The sequence below is a fragment of the Myxine glutinosa genome, chromosome 10 (genome assembly GCF_964187855.1).
Source record: "Myxine glutinosa chromosome 10, kmMyxGlut1.1, whole genome shotgun sequence".
Lineage (NCBI taxonomy): Eukaryota > Metazoa > Chordata > Myxini > Myxiniformes > Myxinidae > Myxine > Myxine glutinosa.
This window is the reverse complement of record NC_136270.1, coordinates 33,093,305-33,118,056: the sequence shown is the minus strand read 5'-3', so window position 1 is coordinate 33,118,056 and position 24,752 is coordinate 33,093,305. Positions and strand designations below refer to the sequence as shown.

General features: G+C 45.8%; 3 protein-coding genes across 5 annotated transcripts in view; 1 reads left to right on the top strand and 2 right to left on the bottom strand.

The window, feature by feature from the left end:
• Positions 1-9,399, bottom strand: part of C10H18orf63 (chromosome 10 C18orf63 homolog) — a 135,962-nt gene extending 126,563 nt beyond the window's left edge. The window contains exon 1 of the mRNA XM_068127436.2: positions 9,342-9,399. The gene's annotated coding sequence lies outside the window, so the exon portion shown is untranslated. The remainder of the gene's footprint in view (positions 1-9,341) is intronic.
• Positions 9,400-10,013: 614 nt separating this feature from the next.
• Positions 10,014-23,108, top strand: LOC137434441 (cytochrome b5-like). 2 transcript variants are annotated; one of them, XM_068127433.2, is made up of 6 exons: positions 10,014-10,204; positions 10,421-10,522; positions 14,682-14,810; positions 20,317-20,343; positions 20,747-20,793; positions 22,185-23,108. In XM_068127433.2, the coding sequence occupies exons 2-6, from the start codon at positions 10,502-10,504 to the stop codon at positions 22,267-22,269; spliced, it is 309 nt and encodes a 102-aa protein (XP_067983534.1). In that variant the 5' UTR covers positions 10,014-10,204; positions 10,421-10,501; the 3' UTR covers positions 22,270-23,108. The 2 variants fall into 2 exon arrangements, with proteins under 2 accessions (XP_067983534.1, XP_067983532.1); XM_068127431.2 differs by lacking the exon at positions 10,421-10,522 and having other exon boundaries at positions 10,026-10,204.
• The window catches only part of LOC137434440 (uncharacterized), a 68,108-nt gene continuing 65,421 nt past the window's right edge, over positions 22,066-24,752 (bottom strand). For both annotated transcript variants that reach the window (XM_068127428.2, XM_068127429.2), the window contains exon 14: positions 22,066-24,200. In XM_068127428.2, the coding sequence (XP_067983529.2) occupies positions 23,986-24,200 (215 nt within the window). In that variant the 3' untranslated portion in view covers positions 22,066-23,985. The remainder of the gene's footprint in view (positions 24,201-24,752) is intronic.

Here is a 24,752-nt window from a genome sequence, read left to right as displayed (position 1 = left end):
TTTTTGAAGCCTCTTCCAGAATGGGTGGAGCTACTCCCTCAACAGGGAAGGCCACACCCCTGGGCAGACTCACAGACAGAATCACCGACCGATAATATAATATAGATGAGCTTGGCTCGGCTCGCTACGCTCGCCTCACCACGCGTCGTTGGAGGAACGGCCTTGTTTTAGCTGAGGATAATGACCGTACCTGAGATGCTGTGTTGTCATGATTTACACCAATCATAATACAAACAATTACTTTGCACAGATTTATTTGTAGAGTTTGTGATATTAAATTTTTATGAGCAATTTTGGTTGGAAAAAAAAGAAGAAGAAAAAAACCCTCAGCATATACATACGGGAGGGGTAGGTGCACTCTGGAAGTTTGGGACTATTACACCTCACCACCACGTAATTGAAAACACCTCACCACCACGTAATTAAAAACATCTCACCACCGCGCAATTCAAAACGCCTCACCACCACAAAATTTAAAACACCTCAGCACCACGATATTCAAAACACCCCACCACCACGATATTCAAAACACCTCACCACCACGTAATTCAAAATCCTCACCACCACGTAATTCAAAACACCTCACCACCACGCAATTCAAAACACCTCACCACCACGTAATTCAAAATCCTCACCACCACGTAATTCAAAACACCTCACCACCACGCAATTCAAAACACCTCACTACCATGTAATTCAAAACACCTCACCACCACGTAATTCAAAACACCTCACCACCACGTAATTCAAAACACCTCACCACCACGTAATTCAAAACACCTCACCACCACGTAATTCAAAACACCTCAGCACTATGTAATTCAAAACACCTCACCACCACGCAATTCAAAACACCTCACCACCACGTAATTCAAAATCCTCACCACCACGTAATTCAAAACACCTCACCACCACACAATTCAAAACACCTCACTACCATGTAATTCAAAACACCTCACCACCACGTAATTCAAAACACCTCACCACCACGTAATTCAAAACACCTCACCACCACGTAATTCAAAACACCTCACCACCACGTAATTCAAAACACCTCAGCACTATGTAATTCAAAACACCTCACCACCACGCAATTCAAAACACCTCACCACCACGCAATTCAAAACACCTCACCACCACGCAATTCAAAACACCTCACCACCACGTAATTCAAAACACTTCACCCCCACGGAAACAAAAGTTTGAGGGAGTAGTTCAGTGACAATACAGACACTGCCCAGGTGTCGATACATAGATAGATGATTGTACCTGAGTTGCTGTTTTGTCATGGTTTACAATACACCAATCATAATACTGTTACAGACGTGGCTTGGATGTTATTTACCGAGCGGTTTTATGGTATGACCACGTCTGCACAAGTTACCCGATTGTGCCCGAACGTTGACTAGTCGCGCGATGCTGGCTCAATAAGAAAAAGAAGACACCCGGCTGGATTACAATAACACAATACGACACCAATGTTTCAATTCTCAAGACCTCCGGAGGAGATTATATTCGTACGGAAAGGTCAGATTACAGGGGCTAGAGGTATAATCACAGAAAGACAGGCACTTAGACACACTCTTATATTAACCCCGGACAGACGACAGACAAACGGGACAACGGCTGACTCACACGGGGGTTGATGACAGGAAAGCGGGTATCGATGGCTCCAGGTCCTCCTGGGCTCGGGGCAGGGTACAGTACGGTCCGGTCCAAAGATGCGGGGAGGTATCGTCGCGCTGGGGGTGGCGGTGGCTTCTCTCTCCAAGCTGAGGCGCATCTGACGTCACATCCGGCGCGGGGCCGCGTATATCCGGCGGGGAGTGACACGCCCTCGGCTCGTTAGCTCCGCCCCAGATGGAATCGGCACGTTGCTTCTCATTGGGTGCGTGGGGGGGTTACTGGCTCCGCCCCTGACGAGGAGCTGACAGCCAGCCCCTTCGGGGTAACGCCGTGGAGCGCATGGTCATGGCGGGTAACCGAGCCGGTGTGAGGACGCACACTCCCCGCCCCTCTGTTGTTGTAGTCGTAGTTGTAGTTGTAATTGTTGTTGTAGTTGTTGTTTGGGGAAGAAGATGGGAGGAGGTATGGGAAAGGTCCTAAACTCACTACTGATGCCATATAATCACATTCTGGTGCAACGAAGAGTCATAATTAATGGAGACGAGGCCTTAACTGACATAGAATAAGAATAGCTAGGAAGATGTCCGAAAGTTGTCTACGTGTGGTGCGGTGGACCTGGGCACGACATTTAATGGGGGAATAAGGGGAAGGTCGGCTCTACTGATTGTTATTTACATGCAATGGGACTAGGGAATGGGGGATTGGGGAAAGTTGGGGAGTATTGGAGAAAATAGGGGAATATTTACAAGTGGATATGGAGGCCAAATTCCATATTCGCAACATTGCACCCTTCTCTACCCTCGGGGCGTCCCGACCCGATAAATTTTTACCTACTTTAGTGTGGCACGCAATGTAGTTCCCTCTACTATTAACTCTACCCTGAGTGCGACAGTTTTACAGATATTCACAAATGAGTAAATATGTCCCCCTGCGACGTTGCACCCTTCTCCTCACAGAAACACACCCACAGGATAACCGAATCCGGAAAGAATTCGCAAACTACACATACAGCCGGTAGGGAGCATTATTTACACGACTACGCTGCTATTTACACTACGATCCAGGACCTGTTTTTTTGGAGGAACACATGCAGATGTTATGCATAGAGAGAGCGCGCTTGCCAGCATCGACACACCAACCCACGAGTGCTCTGTGGCCGACGGCCTTTAATAACGTGCAGAGCACCCCTTCCAAGCATCAAGCACCACCCCACCACCAATCGGTGCAGTCACCATTGTTCATTGGAATAAAAATAAATTCGACAACCCCTAACCCTGCAGGTGTCTCTTGCTCTTCTTGTGGTGCACTTGGTGTCAACTAAAAGTGGTTCACCTGTATGGCATAGGTGCCACGTTGACCCATAGGTCCATCCCCGGGTGGTGCTTGGCCGCAAACGAACTGCGGTCCATTGTGGGTGGCCACAAACATTGCGGTCCATATGGTGTATCGATCCCGGCAGCAAACAGCGAAAGTGCAGGCCCACAACTGCGCAGCCAGCACCTCTCTCTCCTCTCTCTCTACCCCAAAGCCAGATCCTCGGAGGTGGGAGACAAAAGAAGCAGACAAGTGAGTAAGGTGGTAAGGGCGCAAAAGTGCACGCAATGTAAGGTGATGCACACTGGGGGCACATGGGAACCAGGTGAGACAGGTACGTTCCTATCGTACGCCCCCCCCCCCCCCCACCAGGTAACCTACATGGCCCCTCCCTTACCCCTTACTGTATCCACAAAACACAACACTACCCATAAACATCTACTTTACACATCAACAAACATCCCTACTGTCTTCCCCGTTCCTCCCATAAACCAAATTCGTCTTCTCTCCCTCCTAACCAATCAAATTTGCCATTTTCAACTCTCATCAAAATTTGCCATCTCCAACTCAACATCATAATTTGCCATCACCAATTCATCATCAGTCCCTCCTAGGGAGGGAGAGATGGAATCACTCCAATGTCTCATCCACGTCGTGATGCGTCTCACAAATCCACACAGCGATTCATCTCCTGCAACAAAACAAAGAAAACACAGGTGTGGAGTCATCATCATCACCACAGGTAAGTGGCTGCGTATGGTGCGACCGGTTCATTAATCCTAACTATTTCCTAAATGGCTTTAACAACTTTACACTACCCGGGGTCTTTCTCCGGCCAAACCATTGGCCCTCTTACACTATGGGTTCTAAAAACCAATTCCCATTGGCCAAACTGTGGTGCTCTTCAATTTGGGGTCTCACTCCCCCGATTCATCTCCCGGTGCCCTCGTACAATTTCTGGGCTGCGACGTGTACCTCTCCCAGTGGGTCTACCCACCTGCACACCTCCACCACTGCAGTTGCCTCCGAGCTTACCTGCTCCTTGCCCTAACCTAACTACCTGGGGAAGGCCCTCTGGCTCTCTCCCCACTCGGTGCCCTCTCTGGCACTGGGCTACCCGGGTCCGTCCTCCGGATCCTCGGGCCCCATCCACAACTCTACCGGCTCCCAGAGCCCACCTGCGGCCTCACCTGGCCGACATCCTCACAGTGGTGGAGTGCCCAACCAACTACACACACTAACAGGCTACACGCCCAGCCATTTCCACAACACTAATGCACCCATTCACAACACCATTCTGCAACCGCACCACAAATGCCAATATCCAACCACAATTTACCTGCACCCTCTACCTAACACTTACACTACCCGCCCCGGGTACTCGTGAAAGGGGGTCCACTCTTCCCCCATCCACACCTTCGCACCATGCACACCACTCCGTACCACTTACTCCAACTCTCTCCACACACCTGTACTTGCACACCTGTGCTCTCACACCTGGTGCCACCTGCACCCTTCTCTCCCCAAGCGCATTCGCGCTGATCCACAACACTCACTACTCCACAAACTGCTCCACACTGCTCCACACACCTGTCCCGTTGCACACCTGTGCAATCACACCTGTTCAATTCTCACACAGCATCATCTCATCTAACTACTCCCCTCTGAAACTTGCGCTTCCCAGTCGTCCCTTTAAACTATTGCGCTCCCACGTCATTATCATCCACACTAATCTACCTGCGTCCCCACTACAGGTATCAGTCACTAACTAAACTTAACGTTACCTAATGTCAATCTCTTCTAGATCCCTACACACAATATCCTAACCCACCCGGGCTAGTTTTCACTGCCATACACCCCATAAGCTATTGCTCCTTTGCCCCCACCATGGGAAGGGTGGCAGGGATGCCATCCCACCACATCGGGGGTCTCTCACTACCAATTTTGCACATCAAATTTCAACAAATCAAAAATTTGCCAATCACTACCCATCATCTGCCAATCACTACTGCCAATCCCTTGCCAATCATCAAATTTTGTTTTTCTCTAATTTTGGGTCCAAAACACTAACCTCATCACCCAGTCGACTCACTAATACCTCTCGGTGCGCCAATTCCTGTCCAAAGCCCGGCTTCGTAAAGCCAAGCCATGAATGCTGGTTGTTCTGTGCCAGCGGCTGGGTGCGTCCCGCATTCGGTGCAGGGAAGGAGGTTTACCCGGGCCGAGATCCCACGCACCATCTCGGCACGGAGCCATCCAATGCCCCGATCTCGACCTGCCGGCACGTCTCACCAAAAAGTGGTCGCCATGACGACCCTTTCTATCGGGCTGCCAGCTCCGCCTAGTGGAGCCTGGACGCGGCCGTTCAAAGCGAGGCCCGGCACGCACCGAGGGCCTGCTTCGGCTAAAAGTCGCTCTAACCTCTAACCCGTGTAACGTCGATGCTTCACCTGGACGCTTACACCCCGCAGCCCGTTCCTTGCTCACACATCCAGCCGTGCCCATGCTCCTCGTACCTTTCCTTACACACCCAGGTACACCCATTCCACTCACAGCCTTGGTCACACACCTGACCACCGAACACTTTGGCACACATTCGTTGCTCGCACACCTCACCAATACACCTCTTCGCGCCCCCTCCTCAGTCACCTCCTCTGTGACAATCACAGGTGTGCTCTCATTCGCACACCCAACCACGTGCCTCACCACCAACTCCAGCGTGCATTCCCACTCACGCTCTACCATTCCAGGTGTGCATCCTTCCATCCCAGGTGTACATCCTCGCTCACCTGTCACAACTAACTCACGCTCCATGTCACTCTCACTACTTTCACCTCCACTCGTGACAACGCACTCACCCTTACTCTTGACAGCACACTCTTTCCCCATGCACCTGTCCGTCACACACCTTTCTCGCGCACACTCTCCCGTTACACCCTCTGTAACACTCACCACAGGTGTGCATTCTTCCTTGCCTTTGACAGCGCACTCTTTCCCCATGCACCTGTCCGTCACACACCTTTCTCGCGCACACTCTCCCGTTACACCCTCTGTAACACTCACCACACCGCGCTTCCATGTGCTCCCTCGCACACGCGCTACGACCGACTCACTCTCGCCAGCGCCCTCACTACTCCTTGGCACGCACTTTTTCCTCACACACCCCAGAGTCGGACTTTCTCGCACACCTCCTTTTTCGCACACCAGACCTGTCGCACACTTCACCAACGGCCTCTCACGAACACCCGGGTCTATCTCGACCCCCAAGCTTCTTAAATCCCCTGGCGCATCATACGCACGACCATATTGGTCACCACTTACACCGGGTCCTCTTTCTCTTCGCTTCTCCTCCATCACCTGCGAATCCCTCATCCGGTTAATGAGCACATCATCACGATCCGAACACAGACTCTGGACCAATTCTTTTACCTCCTCTTTTATCTCTTTCTTATCCTCTCTCCGTCGCTTTTTAATTTCGCTCACCCCTTCTTCCACTTCTTCTAATTTTTGCTTCATCTCCTTCATCTCTTCGTGCGCCCCTTTAAGTTCTTCCTCTAACTCCACTTTATTTTTTTCTATGTGCTCCCGCACCTCCCGCTCTTTAACCTCCATTACCTCTACCACCTTGTCCATTTTCCTCGTCAGGTCCTCATGTACCGTCTGACACTCTTTTTTAATTACCCCTACGTCCTTTTTCATCTCCTTCTGTGTCGATTTTAAACCCTCTATTACCGCTGTGTTCTTCTTTACCTGGTCCCCCAACTCCTTTTGTCCCACTGTCAGTTGTTCTACTCCCAGCGTCAACTCCTCTATACCACCTTGCAATTTTACAGTCCCCTTTCTCACCTCTTTCTCCATGCGCTCCTTACAGTGCCTCACCTCCTCGCACACTCCTCCGACCTCCTCACTCACTCCTCTTCTGATCTCCTCTCCCATCACTTGCATCTCCTGCCCAGATGCCACCCTCATCTGCTCCATTTCCTCCCTGTGAGCATCCAGTTTGGTTTCTACCCCCATTCTGACCCCCTCTATCTGCTGCCCCATTTGGTTAACTTCCCTTTCCGCTTGGTCCCTCATGTCCCTCAATTTGCCTTCCATGGTGTTTTCTAACCCCTCTAACCCTTTTTGCATCCCTTCCATTTGATTCTCTTGAGCGGCCATTCTGTTTTCTACCCCCGTTAACCCCTCCTGTATTTCCCCTAATCTATCGTCTAATTTCCCAAATTTCATGTCTAATCCCTTAAAATTATTGTCTAATCCCTCACTGGTACCCCTCGCTTCGTCCCTCATTACCCCCATTTCGTTTCCCATTTGTCCCATACTGCTTTTCAAACCTCTAATTTGGTCTCCCAATTGCTCACCCTGAGCATCCATCCGGTTCCCCATTCTGTTTGCCATTTCTTCATTATTCTGGGCCATAAGGGCCTTCATTTGCAAAAAAAACAAGTCCAAATCCACCAGGGGCGCTGTCACGGTCGCCGGCGCGGTGACCAGCGAGGCGCCATTTCGCGCGTCTGCTACCCCCGCTGTTTCGCTCTCCTCACGTGTCTCACTTTGGTCCTGGACCGACCCTGCTTCACTCTCCCCTACCGGACCCCAGCCGTCTTGATCCGCCATAGCGCGACTTGCAAAATTCGAGTTTCGTAAAACAAATCCAAATTTCGGCCGCTCCAAATTTTGACCAAATTTTTTTTTTTTTTCCTCTATTCGTTTTTTTTAAAAAATTTGGTCGGGCCTCGAATCTCACTCCCAGACACCAATTGTTACAGACGTGGCTTGGATGTTATTTACCGAGCGGTTTTATGGTATGACCACGTCTGCACAAGTTACCCGATTGTGCCCGAACGTTGACTAGTCGCGCGATGCTGGCTCAATAAGAAAAAGAAGACACCCGGCTGGATTACAATAACACAATACGACACCAATGTTTCAATTCTCAAGACCTCCGGAGGAGATTATATTCGTACGGAAAGGTCAGATTACAGGGGCTAGAGGTATAATCACAGAAAGACAGGCACTTAGACACACTCTTATATTAACCCCGGACAGACGACAGACAAACGGGACAACGGCTGACTCACACGGGGGTTGATGACAGGAAAGCGGGTATCGATGGCTCCAGGTCCTCCTGGGCTCGGGGCAGGGTACAGTACGGTCCGGTCCGGTCCAAAGATGCGGGGAGGTATCGTCGCGCTGGGGGTGGCGGTGGCTTCTCTCTCCAAGCTGAGGCGCATCTGACGTCACATCCGGCGCGGGGCCGCGTATATCCGGCGGGGAGTGACACGCCCTCGGCTCGTTAGCTCCGCCCCAGATGGAATCGGCACGTTGCTTCTCATTGGGTGCGTGGGGGGGTTACTGGCTCCGCCCCTGACGAGGAGCTGACAGCCAGCCCCTTCGGGGTAACGCCGTGGAGCGCATGGTCATGGCGGGTAACCGAGCCGGTGTGAGGACGCACACTCCCCGCCCCTCTGTTGTTGTAGTCGTAGTTGTAGTTGTAATTGTTGTTGTAGTTGTTGTTTGGGGAAGAAGATGGGAGGAGGTATGGGAAAGGTCCTAAACTCACTACTGATGCCATATAATCACATTCTGGTGCAACGAAGAGTCATAATTAATGGAGACGAGGCCTTAACTGACATAGAATAAGAATAGCTAGGAAGATGTCCGAAAGTTGTCTACGTGTGGTGCGGTGGACCTGGGCACGACATTTAATGGGGGAATAAGGGGAAGGTCGGCTCTACTGATTGTTATTTACATGCAATGGGACTAGGGAATGGGGGATTGGGGAAAGTTGGGGAGTATTGGAGAAAATAGGGGAATATTTACAAGTGGATATGGAGGCCAAATTCCATATTCGCAACAATACAATCAATTATTTTGCACAAATGTATTTGTATAAATATACGTGATATTACATTTTATAAACAATTGAAGTTGAAGATTTAAGTAAAAAAAAATAAATAAATTTCTTCAAAATAAATTTCAAAAAAACAAAAATACCCTTTGGACATACACATGGGAGAGATAGGTACATACATACCAGAGGTTTGGTACGATTTCAGAAAAGTTCGAGGTAGTCGTTCAGTGACAAGACAGACATATTGATATATATATATATATACATTCCTGAAGAAATATTCATAAAACAATTCATGAATATTACATGCAATTATACCAAGAGCAAAACAAGCGACTAAAGTTCCAAATCGTATATCGATGACAAAATATAACACGGAATGATTTATGAAGTAATGTTAAATGAATACTGTACTAATTTACCCTGTGGCGAATGCCAATATAAATTATAACATGACATGTCCAACTGAGAAGAAAAGGCGCGAAACGGCGAAATTCACACGCTTGACGGTAACATATGTTTGCAAAATTCTACTCACGACACCTACCTAATTATACTTGAGTTGAACACACGGTTAATGCGTCGCCGGACACGATCCCCAAAAGCATGAGTTAATAAGCAGACCAATTTTTTTATTATTATTATTACGCAAATTCCACACAGAGAATATAAACGAATTTCAAATTACCCCGCCCACCACTTATTTATTTATTGCTTTTCAATCATTCACCCCTTTCAAATGCGCCCACAAATTACTCCCTCCCTACCATCCCTCTCCATTATTATTTTTTATTGTTACATTGTTGTTGAAACCGTGAACCCATTCAGATTTATTACTTTCTTCTCACTTTAAAAAAAAGTATCTCAATATATTACATTTGCATACACGAAGACGAAATATATACAATAAATGTCGTCATTGGCGTACTCTCCATTCGTGTTGTGTAATCCAATGTGAACGCTCATATGTGTAATTATTGGGCATGCATAGATACAACAACCACGGTTATAACTCCATGACAACAACTGACACAAAATCCTTTTTGAGCAAATCAGATATCAGAAGCAGCATTTAAGCGGTGTATTTACAAAGTTTGCTTCATTGCATGTTTGTCAGCATTCACTGCCAAGTTAATAATTTAAAGCGCATGATATATAATTTATCTATAGCAAAACAGCTTTGTAAGTCGGTTAATTAAAAATTCACGTAAGACAAACCGTACCTTGAAGTATTTGTTGTTTTTTTTGTCATGAATCAAGATTTGCTTCATGGCGTCGGCCTGTGGCGACGTGCTTGATTCCGGGTCTGAGCGGGTTTTGCGCTTAGCGGACGTGAAAAAGATTTGTGGAAAAGATAGGATATGTGTTATCATCCACGGGAAAGTGTACGACGTGACAACGTTTCATTCCGTGAGTCGTTTAATTAATTCGTTGCTAGTTCGCCGCAAGCTGATTGCCGATGAATAAGTATTTTTTCTTCAGCGTTCTGTTCGGTGTTCTCTTATATTTTCTTTATTTGACTTGTGTTTGCACCTTAGCAGGAAGGATTATCGCCTTGTTGTCTCTCCCCTGTAATCCTTAGAGGTTCAGCGCCTCACACGTTGTTTTATTATTTAATTTCAACAGGGTTTAAGGTTCAACAAAAGCTGTCACAAATGTTTATGGTCTTCGCATAAACTGTGGATCTTCACTTCGAGTTGATCGAGTATGTTCACCACCATGGCAAAGGTAGTGTGACACGTTTCGAGCATTAACTTATCGTCAGAGTAAGCCAAGTATCTATATATACATAGGCCTATACGTATATATATATATATATATATATATATATGAATATGAATATACATATACTGTATATATGTACATAGGCTATATATACACACACATCAGACTGAGCAGTAAAATAAATCTTTGTGTGCGTTCGTGCGTTCAGTCACCTGTACTACTAATACTATACGGTATAGTGTTAATTCACAGGCAGAGGGGCGGGGTGGGGTGGGAGGAGGCAGAGGGAGGGGTGGGAGGAGGCAGAGGTAGAGGGGCGGGGTGGGAAGAGGTAGAGGGGCGGGGTGGGAAGAGGTAGAGGGGCGGGGTGGGAGGAGGTAGAGGGGCGGGGTGGGAGGAGGTAGAGGGGCGGGGTGGGAGGAGGTAGAGGGGCGGGGTGGGAGGAGGCAGAGGGGGTGGGGTGGGAGGAGGCAGAGACAGAGGGGGTGGGGTGGGAGGAGGCAGAGGGGGCGGGGTGGGAGGAGGCAGAGGGGGCGGGGTGGGAGGAGGCAGAGGGGCGGGGTAGGAGGAGGAGGGGGCGGGGTAGGAGGAGGAGGGGGCGGGGTGGGAGGGGGCAAGGGGGTGGGGTGGGAGGAGGCAGAGGCAGAGGTGGTGGGGTGGGAGGAGGCAGAGGGGGTGGGGTAGGATGAGGCAGAGGGGGTGGGGTAGGAGGAGGCAGAGGCAGAGGGGGTGGGGTGGGAGGAGGCAAAGCGGGTGGGAGAAGGGACCTGGTGTTGCCCGGCAACATTGGGTACCTGTGCTTGTATAAATTGGGGTTGTACTTGCTATACTTCGTCAATGAGCAGCTTGTCCTCCATGGAGCTGCTGTCCGTCTCTTGAAGGATCCCACAGATGCAGTCACTGCGTGATCCAAGAGGCTATTCCACGGTTGCATGGCACGATCCGTGGAAGTAATAGTTCTTCAATGGTTGTACAAGTGTTACGAGTCTGCTTCATTGAGTGCCCTCTCAATCTAACTGGAACCGTCAAGGAAAGGTCACTCGGATATCGGTTGTAGCCATAATGAAGATATTTGTACATTTCGGTCAGATCGGTATTTGCTCTCCTTCAACAATTTCCATCCAACACGATGATCTCTGAACAATAATAATTGTCTTTTTAAACCATGGGCTTCAGGTGGGACTGGCAAACTATACACCTGGATGAACTATAGACTTGTACAAAGTTTCGGCTTCTTTCTTTGGTCAATCCTGTAAAAGTGTGAAGCATCTTTTTATCATTCCTTTTTATTTATTACTTCAGCCACTGAAGGTGGACGCAGGTTATGTTTTCACAGGTTTGTCTGTGAGCAGGATATCTCAAAAGGTTGTACACGGATTTGGATGAAACTTTGTGGACAGGTTGAGTGTGTGACAAGGACCAGTTGATGAGATTTTGGTGAAGATTCAGATCTGGCTACTCGGTTCCTTTTTGGTTTTTAAAAATAGATTCTACACAATTTAGAGCCTGGTGTTGGCCTAGCGGTTAGGGTGCCGACCTGGGATCCTAGGATCCTGGGTTCGAATCCCGGGCAATCGCTGAATTGATGCCAGGGGGTTGACTCAGCCTGTCATCCTTCTGAGGTTGGCAAATCGAGTACCAGTTCACTGGTAACTCCGTGTGTTGCAAGAGGCAACTAACATGGTTTATGGCAGGAAGAGCATCCGGCTGTAAAACATTGCTTCAAAAAGGGGACCACGGTGCCAAAAAAAGGCCAACCCCTGCTCTGCGAGGTAAAATGGCCTCCAAAGGTGGTTCTTTTTTTTCTACACAATTTAGAAATAGGCCAAAAACGATATACAGCACGATATTTAAAAATGCTATGGTTGGATTCTGATAATTGATGGACGAGTTGGGTAGGTGACGGGAACAATCCGACTCTATTTTGGTTCAAGTCCGGATCCAGATTTGGCCCATCAGTGGGATCCAAAATGTAAACTGTTGAGCCTGGCTGAGGTATGCACTATGCAAAGTGCTGTTCTATATATAGTTTTTTTTTAAAACAATAGTTGCAACACGACCATGTTGAGTTGTTCAGCATTAAAAGTTGTACCCAAGTCTTTCTGCTTTTGACCTCCTTGAGAAACTCCACCAATGGAGTAGACAAAATGGACACGTGTATGGATGTACAAGACGACACCTCTCAGCATTGAATCTGAGATTCCATGTCCTGGACCAAGGACACAGATAATTTAAATGCTCTTGTCACTCTTGTCACAGTCCCTCTCGCTATAAATCTCTGAATAAATCTGTCATGGGCAAAAGCTTTTATGGTACTTTTCACACTACCTGTGCTATTATTTGTCCTGCTGTATATGACTCAATTGCTGAGTGCTTGGAACAAGAGCATTCATTGGGACCAATAGGGGACATGTATGTACTACAAAGCTATTCTCCTTGTTAAAACCAGGCTTGAAACTTGGGGTGTGAAGAGAATGACAGAGATCTGTAATCTGGTGGTGAAAGAAGGCCGCATTCCAGTGGATTGGGAACTGAGTACCCTCGTCCCTCTATACAAGGGGAAAGGTGACCCTCTGGACTGTGGCTCATAAGAGCGTTAAAGTTATTGGAGCATGGAATGAAGGTATTGGAAAGGGTGTTGGAGAAGAGGATAAGGAAGAAAGTGAAGATCGACGAAATGCAGTTTGGATTTATGCCAGGAAGAGGAACGACAGACACGCTTTTTATTGTAAGGCAGTTGCAGAAGTACATGGAGAAGAGGAAAAAGTTGTTTCTTGGGTTTGTTGATCTGGAGAAAGCATTCGATAGGCTTCCACGCGAAGTCATGACATGGGCATTGAGGAAGTTCGGAGCGGAGGAATGGTTCATCAGAGTAGTGATGGCAATGTACGAGAGAGCGCGCACAACGATAAGGACGAAGGATGGGAACAGTGGTGAGTTTGAGGTGAAGGTGGGAGTGCATCAGGGGTCGGTACTAAGTCCACTACTATTTGTAGCTGTGATGGAGGTGCTGGCTCGGAACATAAAGGAGAGTTTACCATGGGACTTGTTGTATGCAGATGATCTGGTGTTGATTGCAGAAAGTATGGATGGACTGAAGGAGAATATGAACAAGTGGATGGAATGTATGGAGACAAAAGGTCTGAAGGTGAATATTGGAAAAACGAAGGTGATGGCAAGTGGTGAGGTGGAAAGAACTGGGAAGTGGGCATGTGCTGTGTGCAGGAAGGGTGTCGGCGTGAACTCCATTCAATGTACAATGTGCGCTGAGTGGGTTCATCAAAAATGTAGTGGTCTGAGGGTCATTAACCAGTGTGGCAGCTACATTCAAGTGTAAGGTGTGCACAGAGGGAGCTGCAGATGGAGGAAATGTTGAGTTGGATCTTGGAGACTGCGTGAAGCTGGAAGGTGTGAAAACATTTTGGTACCGATGAGACCTGCTGAATGGAGAAGGTGGATCAGACTCCAACGGTTGCGAGAGTGAGATGTGCATGGAAGAAGTTTCGGGAACTGAGTGGCGTGCTGACGAGGAGGGGAGTGTCTTTGAAGGGAAAGGTGTATGCTGCATGTGTGAGAAGTTATGATTTATGGGAGCGAGACATGGGTCATGAACGTAGAGCAGCAACGAAGGCTGGAAAGGGTGGAAATGCGAATGGTTCAGTGGATGTGTGGAGTATCGTTGAGAGAGAGGAAGACAAATGATGAATTGCGGAAGCTGATGGGAATAGAGCCTGTGATGGATGCTGTAAAGAGAAACAGGTTGAGATGGCTTGGTCACGTGTTGAGGAAGGATGAAAGTGACTGGTTGAGAAGCGTGATGGACATGAATGTTTAAGGAAGTAAAGGACGGGGAAGACCGAGAAGCACTTGGCCAAAGGTGGTGGAAGAAGAAATGTGGGCAAGGGGGTTAACAAGGGGAGATGCAGACAATAGGGCAAAATGGAGAAGATTGTCATGGGGCCTGCAAGGCTCACCCCTACTCTAGCAGGGAAAATGGCGTTAAAATGCATGCTGTTAAAACCAGGCACTCAACTCTGTGATGCCAGCTGGGCAACTTCAATAATTTTCAACTAAATATCCAAACCATTCTGCATTTCTCATGCTTTTTGTTATGTGTTAGCACTTGTGCCCTCGGGTTTCAAATGCATTGTTTTATCTGCAGCATCCAGGAGGTATAGACGTTTTGAAGGGGCAGTCTGGGCGAGATTCCACAGAGGTTTTCGAAGATATTGGCCACTCTAATGATGCTCGCGGGATGCTCTGCCAGTTCTACATGGCGAACATTCATCCTGTGAGTTGCAAGCTTTTGTTTTTGTCAGTTAATCGTATTGATGGCATGACTTGCAGTCGGGCCAAAGCTCGATTTACAAGATTGTTATTTTCCTCAATTTCATACTATTTCTGAAAAAAAATAATTAACTACTTCATTTCTATTGGACAGTTTTTGCTCTTTGTTCCTGTGGTGATACAAATGCAGAAAGTCTTCTTTAAAATGTTGTACCATCTACATTGTGTGTGTGTGTGTGTGTGTGTGTGTGTGTGTGTGTGTGTGTGTGTGTGTGTGTGTGTGTGTGTGTGTGTGTGTGTGTGTGTGTGTGTGTGTGTGTGTGTGTGTGTGTGTGTGTGTGTGTGTGTGTGTGTGTGTGTGTGTGTGTGTGTGTGTGTGTGTGTGTGTGTGTGTGTGTACACATTATTCTTTCACGACCAAACAATGACTTAGATGGCCTGGGTTTCAGGTGTAGGTCCTTCAGAATGTGGGCAGGGTTTGATGCTTGAACACTGCCGCCACCTCCCCTCCATCCATGCACATTCAAAATTCTTGCCCTTCCCCCTCCCTCCACAAGGAAGTTCTCTGTCCCGATGTTTGTTTGTCTGAAAATCATAGAAATAACTAGAATGACACTCCGACGTCGAAACGAGTGGATGTGTGGATATTCCACACATCCACCGAACCATTCACATTTCCACCCTTTCCAGCCTTCGTTGCTGCTCTACGTTCATGGCCCATGTCTCGCTCCCATAAATCATAACACTTCTCACACATGCAGCATACACCTTTCCCTTCAGCTTCAATGACATTCCCCTCCACATCAGCACGCCACTCAGTTCCCGAAACTTCTTCCATGCACATCTCACTCTCGCAACCGTTGGAGTCTGATCCACCTTCTCCATTCAGCAGTTCTAATAGGGAGCTGTGGTGAAACGAAACGAGGCGGACATATATACCACGCAGCATCGCCACTGCCGCATCGTAGGTGGTACAATGGGATATGTACCCGTTGACCGGGAGGCTGATGTGACAGGTCAAAACTGATAGCCGCTGTGCCTCGGTGAGATCCGGAACCGCTGCGGTGTAGTGCAGAAGAGTTGTGCCAATATTCCCATTGGTCTGCGGCGTTCGTAGCCTGAGGGTCACCCGAGAATACCTCCAGGCGGAGCAGCTTCTGCATGGCTCCAACCGTAGAATTCAAGTGAATAAAAATGTGGTGAAACGAAACGAGGCGGTTCACCAAAACTCCAAGCTGTGAGCTTTTATTCACTTGAATGCGACTGATCTACAAAGAAAACATAAAAGCTATCAAGCAAGCATCTCTGGCCACTTTCATTACCATTACGCCATTGCAGAGATGTCAGCAAATGTAAAACAGATCTTGCAACAGGGTCATTCCATGTCAAATCATCAAAGAATCTGCCATCATCTCTGATTTTTGTAAAACTTTGGGAACCAATTGGGACCCATGAAAAACGGCAAGAACTCAAATATTTTTGCTAACAGCCTCTTAATTAGTGAGATACAGACTAACGAACTTTGGACTAATTAGCGCGACGTCGCGAATTCAAATGGCGATATCTCTAAAAGTATAACACCTAGAGAGCTGGTTTTGGTGTCATTTTAAAGGTATTTTCATGCCCTATGAATTTGTCTGGGCAACATTTTCCTACCTCCAACCACAAAAAAGTTATCACAAAATATAAACTTCAATTGTGAATCCCCAAAAAATGTATCCTTCAAATTTCCTCAAATTCATCCCAGAGGTACCTTATGATGTCAAGAAGCTTCCACATAAATTTTGTGATGGGCACTCCAATAGTTTCTGAGATATGAGCAATAATGTACATGTACGTATGGCACATACGTTCGAAAATCAGCATTTGTAATGTATTATACAATCAATAAGTGAGTTCAAGTACACAGTGTTCACTAACCTGACTTAGGCTTTCAATTTCCTCTTCAATGCAGCAACAGCAGCACTTGTTTCTTTCTTGGAAATACAATATGTCCTTCCAGTTGCAGTGGTTGGTTCAACAGTAGTAAGCACATCCTGGTAGTCAATAGTGAGAGGGTCTGCTGGTTCCGGAAATGTATATGATGGGGATGGTCCATGTGGATGGAGGAACTTAACATCCACCTCATGCCTCTCTGGGGTATGTTCCATGACACATGCAACTCTGAGAATGGTGAGAATTCCTTGTTCTCTGACCAATGCCTTTGCTTTCCTAGCCATGTAGCTTGACACATCAAACTCCTCTGTGATCTCAGCAATTGTCCAGCTTTTTGGCAGAACAGTCAGCACCTGCACTTGTTCACTTTTCTTGGTCGTTGATTCAAACTTGTGCTTGAGTTGTTCTATCATCTCCTGTCCTGCATCCTGGAGTTTGTTAGATGGCAATCCTGTCGCGATTTCCAATTTTTTCTTCACAGTGTCACCGATTTTCTTGGTTTTGGATTTCACATATTTATCTGCAGCAAGTCTCTTTTTTGGAATAGGTGATTCTCCAATCAATCCCAAAGACTCATTCAGTGTATTCAGTTCCATTTCAGGAGAATGAAATTCAAACCCCTGAACTGCCTGGTATTGGTGATTCACCTCCACCATCATTGTCCTCACTACTGCTAATAGCGCTGCTGGTCACTGGTAATGGTATTTCACTCTGAGTCTCTACCACACCTGGTTGTCTTTTTGCCAGTTTCTTACGACACTGGGTACAGATTTTCTGTGCACTTTGCAGTTTGAGGTTTGGATGAGCGGCTATGGCTTTTTGGCTAACAGCTCTCAAGCCAGACGACTTTGGTTTTTCATGAGCTCCAAAGGGATTGCAGCAGGATTTCTGCTTCAAGATGAACTTTTCCTTGGCAGTCGTCATTTTTCTGCAGCTCCTTCAGAAGTGAACTGCCAATTTCTGTTGGTGGCAGGCCTAAGCATTACACTAAGCCAACTTGGACTTTCCCTGGGGATCTTAGACTGTGAAAGTTGCATCACCTCGAATTACCCACATGGGAAATCCCAGTTGGAATTCCCCAGATGAGAATTCCCCTCAGGCCCAGTTGAAAATGAAAGTACTGTATATGATACTTCAAAGCAATTGATGGTTGTTCCCTGTGTTCCCTGTCATGGCTAGGTTAGAATGATTGTATAATACATTACAAATGCTGATTTTCGAACCTATATGCCATACGTACATGTACATTATTGCTCATATCTCAGAAACTATTGGAGTGCCCATCACAAAACTTATGTGGAAGCTTCTTGACATAAGGTACATCTGGGATGAATTTGAGGAAATTTGAAGGATACATTTTTTTTGGATTCACGATTGAAGTTTATATTTTGTGATAACTTTTTTGTGATTGGAGGTAGGAAAATGTTGCCCAGACAAATTTATAGGGCATGAAAATACCTTTAAAATGACACCAAAACCAGCTCTCTAGGTGTTATACTTTTAGAGATATGGCCATTTGAATTCGCGACATTGCGCTAATTAGTCCAAAGTTCGTTAACCTGTATCTCACTAATTAAGAGGCTGTTAGCAAAAATATTTGAGTTCTAGCTGTTTTTCATGGGTCCCAATTGGTTCCCAAAGTTTTACAAAAATCTGAGAGATGACGGCAGATTCTTTGATGATTTGACATGGAATGACCCAACAATCTTACCAACTCGAAGACACGAGCGGAATGACCCATCCTTACTCATAGCTGGTGTATAAATCCTCCCCACGCGGTCGCCGTCGGAATAGCATCATGAGTAACGTTTCGGAAACGGAGGGCATCCCTCGGATCGAACCATCTTACTTCACGACAGTGACGTGGACAGATTTGCCGCCGCCCACACTATTACATAATTATACAAACTTAGACTGAGTTTGATTTAAATCCATTCAGCTCTTAATTATCACATTTTACCTGGCATGACCTCTGACCTATTGATGCCATAATCCAATCAGTTCATCTTTGCATCATATAAACTTGTACCAAGTTTGTTCAAAATCCCTTCACTTGTTCCCAAGTTGGCATGGCAACAATTTTACTTAACATGACTTCTGACCTCTGACCTGACCCCAAAATTTAATCAGTTCATGTTTACATCATTATACATACCTGTACCAAGTTTAAATTGGATCCCTTCAGCCTTTCTCAAGTTATTGCGGTAATCAGAACCTGTCATGGACGGACAGGCGAACGGACAACCTGAAAACATAATTCCTCTGGCAACTTCGTCGACAGAGGCATAAAATGGCTGGGCCAATCACCATCAGATTTTGCAAAGGTGCTGGGTGTACCCAGTGTCAGGTCATGGACAAAAAAATTAATCCCCCCCTGTGAGGGTGGGAAGCCCACTTGTGATTTCCACCTATACTGCTGGGCCAATCAATAACAAATTTTGCACATGTGCTGATGGTACCCAGGGTCAACGTCATGAGTACAAATAAAAGAAAGAATCCCTCCCCCCCCTCCTCCCCAGAGGGCAATTATCCACGTTTATACATCCAAAAATCGTAGGAAAAAAAACCCCACTGGGCCAACCAATCTCCACCAGATTTTGCATTCATGCTGGCGGTACCCATGATCAGGTTATGGGTACACCCCTCTCCACCCCCTTTCCCGCCTCAAGGGAATTAATTTTCTGTGTTTATGTCCAAAAATCAAGAAACTGATCCCAAACAAGGAAATCAGGCCATTCAGCCCATCATTGCCATGGTGCACTCTTGGGTTCATTTTTGCTACAGCTTTAAACCTCTTCTTGATGGTTTACTAAAGTCCAAATAACCTCATCTTGATCGGTTGATCCATCTTGGATGGGGTACCCAGCGCTGCATAGGAAAAAAAAAATTCGTAGGGGTTCCTGCACATTTTACGCATTGGAATCTTGTAAATATTTTCACATGTTTGTGCGTTTGTACATTACTCTTTCATGGCTGGACCGCAGCAGCTGGAGGCCCCAATTTCTGTGTCGGTATTTCAGAACTTGTGCAAGGTTTTAAGCTAGGTACCACATGTTGGCCTTGACATCTGTTTAAGGCCACCAAAGGTTGCCATAAAGTGTATATTGGGATATGGGGTGAGGCCTTGCTGCCGCCAGCCCCCAGGCAAAAGGTAACGACCATGAGGCCAATAACTCCATAGCTTTTCAATGTCCAACCTGTCCCAAAACCATCGCCGGGCAAAGCTCACCAAATGGGCAGCGCCGGGTATCCCATCCCTTCCCCTCCCCTTGGGCATTATCTCTTTACCATTTGTTCCTTGCATTGCCCTTTAATCCCATTACTTGTATTGTTCCTCCCATCCTCAGTTTTCCTAATTTATCCTCTCTCCCCCCTTCCGTGGGCCCATAATCAGTAAATGGGCTTATGCGCCAAGTATGATCACTTCGGCAAATACACAAAACTGAAGAGGTCTCTGTGCCCAATTATTTTTTTTGGGCACAATGATGCTGACATCACTATAATTTATTTATGATTGGGAGGGTGTGGGCAGAGATAGAGTTATTAAATTAATCTCTTCTGTTTATCTTTACCAGGATGACTTGGCAGGACTACAAGATGAGGTAATGTCTTGTTATAAGTTTGTATTATTTCCATACATTTCGTGATTCTTGTGCAAAAACAATCATTTATCTTCCAGAGCCCTCCCTCATTCACTTATCCATCAGATGCCATCATTGATAAAGTTGGACATTATGAGGATCATTTTGGGGATGGAAGCAATTGTGCTCAAAAAATGTTTTCTTTGTGGAATTGATAAATCCACAACGAGAGAATGTGTGGAATAAAATGACGTTTAAATTTGGCTCCATCAGCACTTGCCATTGCATGCAATTTCCACCTTGAAAGCGTACTGTTGCCAATAATCAATTTTCATAATTCAAATTCCACACTGCATTAACCTCATTTGAAAAGGTAGATGTTGAATAGGCCACATTACTAAAAAAGTTAACCATTGCTTTTCAGGAAACTGGTCAAAACGAAGGATCCTGGTTCAAAAATCTGTGTGGCAGGTAACCAATCGATACATTCTTGCTCATCTATTCCAGCCAATTATTATTTTTTAGTATGAAAGGAAAGTCAAAGGAAAAGTTGATTTAATCACACAGTAGCAAACTATCTATCCTTTAAAATAAAGCCGTAAAAGTATGACATGGGCGGTTCCAATAACTGAGTTTCAGATTCTGCACAATGCAGGAGACAGATGTGATGTCGGGGTGCGTGCCCAAAGGTGAGAGTAGCACTCCATTGAGCTATAAACAAACTCAAATTGCCCAACGAAAGCTTTTATCAACAGGACACCTGTGCCTGGCTTTTGAGGCCAGCTTTGCTTTCAGGAGACTTTAAATAAGTTTAGGCAACAGCTTCATTAGTGTCTTCATAAAGAGCCTAAACCACTATTTTCCTTCCTCAATTAAAAAATTAATTTGTAAAATCTAAATAACGTCAATAGGTTGGGAGAAAACCATGATAAACTTAATGCTACATCTATCCTCGATGGTCTCCACTCTATTGCATGATATTCGACTGAGGGTGCAGGAATTTGGAAATTAGCCAGGATGCCGGCAATAGCTCGCCTACTCATGAAGGACACCGTGCGATGTTCATCAACCAACTCGCGCTCGCAGATAGGGAGGGCATCCAGCTTAACAGCAATCCCGGGGATGGCACACATTGATGCCACCCTCACCCCACCTGCGAAATGCCAGGATGACAGTTTGTAGCTGGGTCTGGGATTTTAACCCCAGGCTGGAAGCTCAGAGGCGAGTGCGCGTAGATCTAGGCTATTCTTCTCATCCCTGAAGATGACAGGCGAGTTAAAACTTCCCACTCTCATGACTAACAAACAGTACACGAACATTGCATTTTGCAAGTGGTACAACATTGTCATGGAGGAAGAAATACCCCCCTTACTCCCCTCCATCAAGACATTCAGTGACAGGGATGCACTGTCAACCTGGTTATTGCTGACTGTTGCAAGTTATAGAATTGTGATACGCCCATTTTGAAAAGGCTTGTTCATAACAGCGCCAGTGGTGAGTGGACAGCCTGCTGACGCACGGTCTGGTATGCTCATCCGTTTTACATCCCAGAAAGGATGACGATCCTCATTGCGACCACACACAGTGCGGAGAAGTGCTACATAGAGTCCAAATTAGAAAATATACATTTGACTTTGTGATCATTTACAGTTTACACCATAACGTTAAAAAAAAAGTAAAAGCAGCGTGACTAATTTGGCGTTCTCCTTGTAGTTCACTTGCTATGGAGAAAAGCACAGCATGTTGATCTTCCATGAATGTTTAATGTCACGAGGTGTAAGGAACCAGGGAAAGTATCACACTGACAATAACCATATACAAAACCGAGCTGATGCAAGTTCTGTTGTCGTTCTCTTTTTCAGATCTGCACTCTACGTCATCGTGCCAGCTGGACTCGCTCTTGTAGCAGTAGCAGTTTTGGTCTACCGTTGTCGCCGATCTACCTGACTTAATTTTACACTTATTTGGCTTTTACGAGTCATTAAGCCATAATTGCCTCAGAGTGACCTGTCGAATGACGAAATATTTACGTGAAAGCCTGAAACAATGATCATGTTTGAAAGGCAGTTCATTTTGGACTTGTGCAAATTGTATAAACCTGGAATGTTTGCATTTCATTTCAAAAGTGCATTCCGGGGTGCATTTCAAAAGGATCGATGTGATGTACCCAAAACATCGATCGGTTTGCAACACTACTTTGTCCGTTTAGCTGCACGGGCATGGTTACGTATACCAAGCAAGGCAGTTCTGGGTCTCATTTTTTGTTGAGATTTGAGTAGCGATAACTTGAGGCTTTATTGAAGTCCAATTGAGTGTACATATTTTTCTTGGATAATCTATGGGTGATGTACATGTGGAAATGTCAATACATATTTATTTCAAATGTAGCTGTCTGTCTGGATTATAGGCACTCAATGTTGCATCTGAAAAAAGGGGTAAAAAGTGAGCCCCACCCTCCCCCCTCTACCATTTTATCTTCATTTTGTCATATTCGTGCCTCCACAGCAAAAGGCCGGAGGCATTCTTCTTCTTTTTTTACCACCATAATCAGGGGATGGGCTGTTGCACTGCACAATGTGCGTTGTCTGGCTCAGTGAACCGGAAATTATGGTTTGTTATTTTAAATTGGGCAAATGGAAAGAGTATCAATCAGGTGTACTTTTAAATCACAACAAGCCTTTTACCATGCTTAAACCTTGCCTTGAACAACTTGAGTGTGGACTTGGACATTCGTAACCGATGCACTTTTGGGTGCATCTGACATTAAACTTTACTTTTCCAACAGACATTGCATTTATTTTTTATTGTAGTTGTGTAATGAAACGAACCCATAACTGGATTACAAAAAGGCATAAAAATACATCCGTAGTTCGGTTGTTGCACCTTTTAAAAAATACCCTAGTTCAGATGAAATCTCAACCTGACAAGTCCTTCATTTATTTTTTATTTTTTCCATCTTCTTGGCACAAAGATCTCTCTGCTTAAGACTTGCACAGTTTGGCCTACTTTTGTGCCTTACTGTCTATCAGTCCCTGCAGTAGTTCTCAGCACTGATTATTGGTTCACGTTTTATCCTACCCGCGACACTGCTTGGTAACTTACATATAAGTTATGTTCCTCTGACTCTATAAGAGAAGTATTATTATTTCTCAAAGAGAAATGGCAAGTTGCACACAAACGTACAGCTTGTCGATGCAGGCACAAGTCTGCAGAAAGGGGAAGCAAAAGGCATTAACATTTGGCATTTCCTACTATTGTTCTGCATGTCACTCCAGACAGTGATACTGAAGGAAACTATTATACATTCTAATATAGCAGTTTTGTGGAGGTAGTGCGAGTTACTTCAGAACGCGAAGGAATGCGGTATTTGTCATTTTGTTATGTGGTAAACTGAGGTTTCTCCATCTGAAGTGCAAATGTAGGAGAGCAACGCACAGCGTTTAACTAATTCCCAAAAGAAAAGAAAATGTAATGGCCCTAAGCAAACTAATGTCAACATTTTAAAGCATGCCTTTTCTGTGTTCTTTAAAAGAAAACAAATTATTTGGAGCACAACTTTCATAGAAATGTATGGTCCTGCTTTAAATAAACAAAAATGACAGTTAAAAGAAGAAGAATTGTATGAGACTTGTGCCATGGTTGACGGCAAATAATGTTCAGGGATTAGCCAGGGTAACCTGAGTTTGCATTACCCTCGTCTGCCTGGAGGTTGAATAGCATTTCCTCGAGCTTCTGCAGGTTTGGCGTCGCATCCATCAAAAAAGCATCGCTGTGCGTGGGGGAGACGATTGCACAGGGGTCTTGGAGTGATGGCTCAACAGTGTTCAGACTCATCAAGGGCGATGGTGGGCCTTGCTCATCCAACTGTTTCGAATTTGCTGGAAGAAAATGTAAACATCATTCCCCCAATCGGTCTTTTTCAATATGCCAGCAATTTCCTCGAATAATGTAATCCCCCCTCTCCCACCACTACAAAAATATACCAATCATTACAATATTAGACCTTCAAGGGCATCTTGGGTAGCAATTAATATTTTGATTCACTCATTATGCATGCATGTGGAGGTGAAAAATTTGGGCCATTGAGCTGTCTTGCTTCTCTGGCTGCAGAAGATTATTTCAAAGAACTCGGATGATGCGGAACAATTTGGTTTTTGTGTCGACGTGAGAAAACGGCTGGATGCAGAACCCTTGATGTTTGTATTCTTCTTTCTTATACAGCACAAGGCTGCAGTGCAGCATCATTGGTTGAGTGCACGATCGTGCTGCTGATGCAATTCCACTTGCTGGTTCGGACAGGAATTTGTTGATGCTGGTGATAGCTCACCTACTCTTCAATAATGACCCCACGTGATCATTAAGGTGCACTAACTAATGCTGGCAGACTGAACCTCCACTTTAGATCCACCTGAAGACCGCACAGATAATGA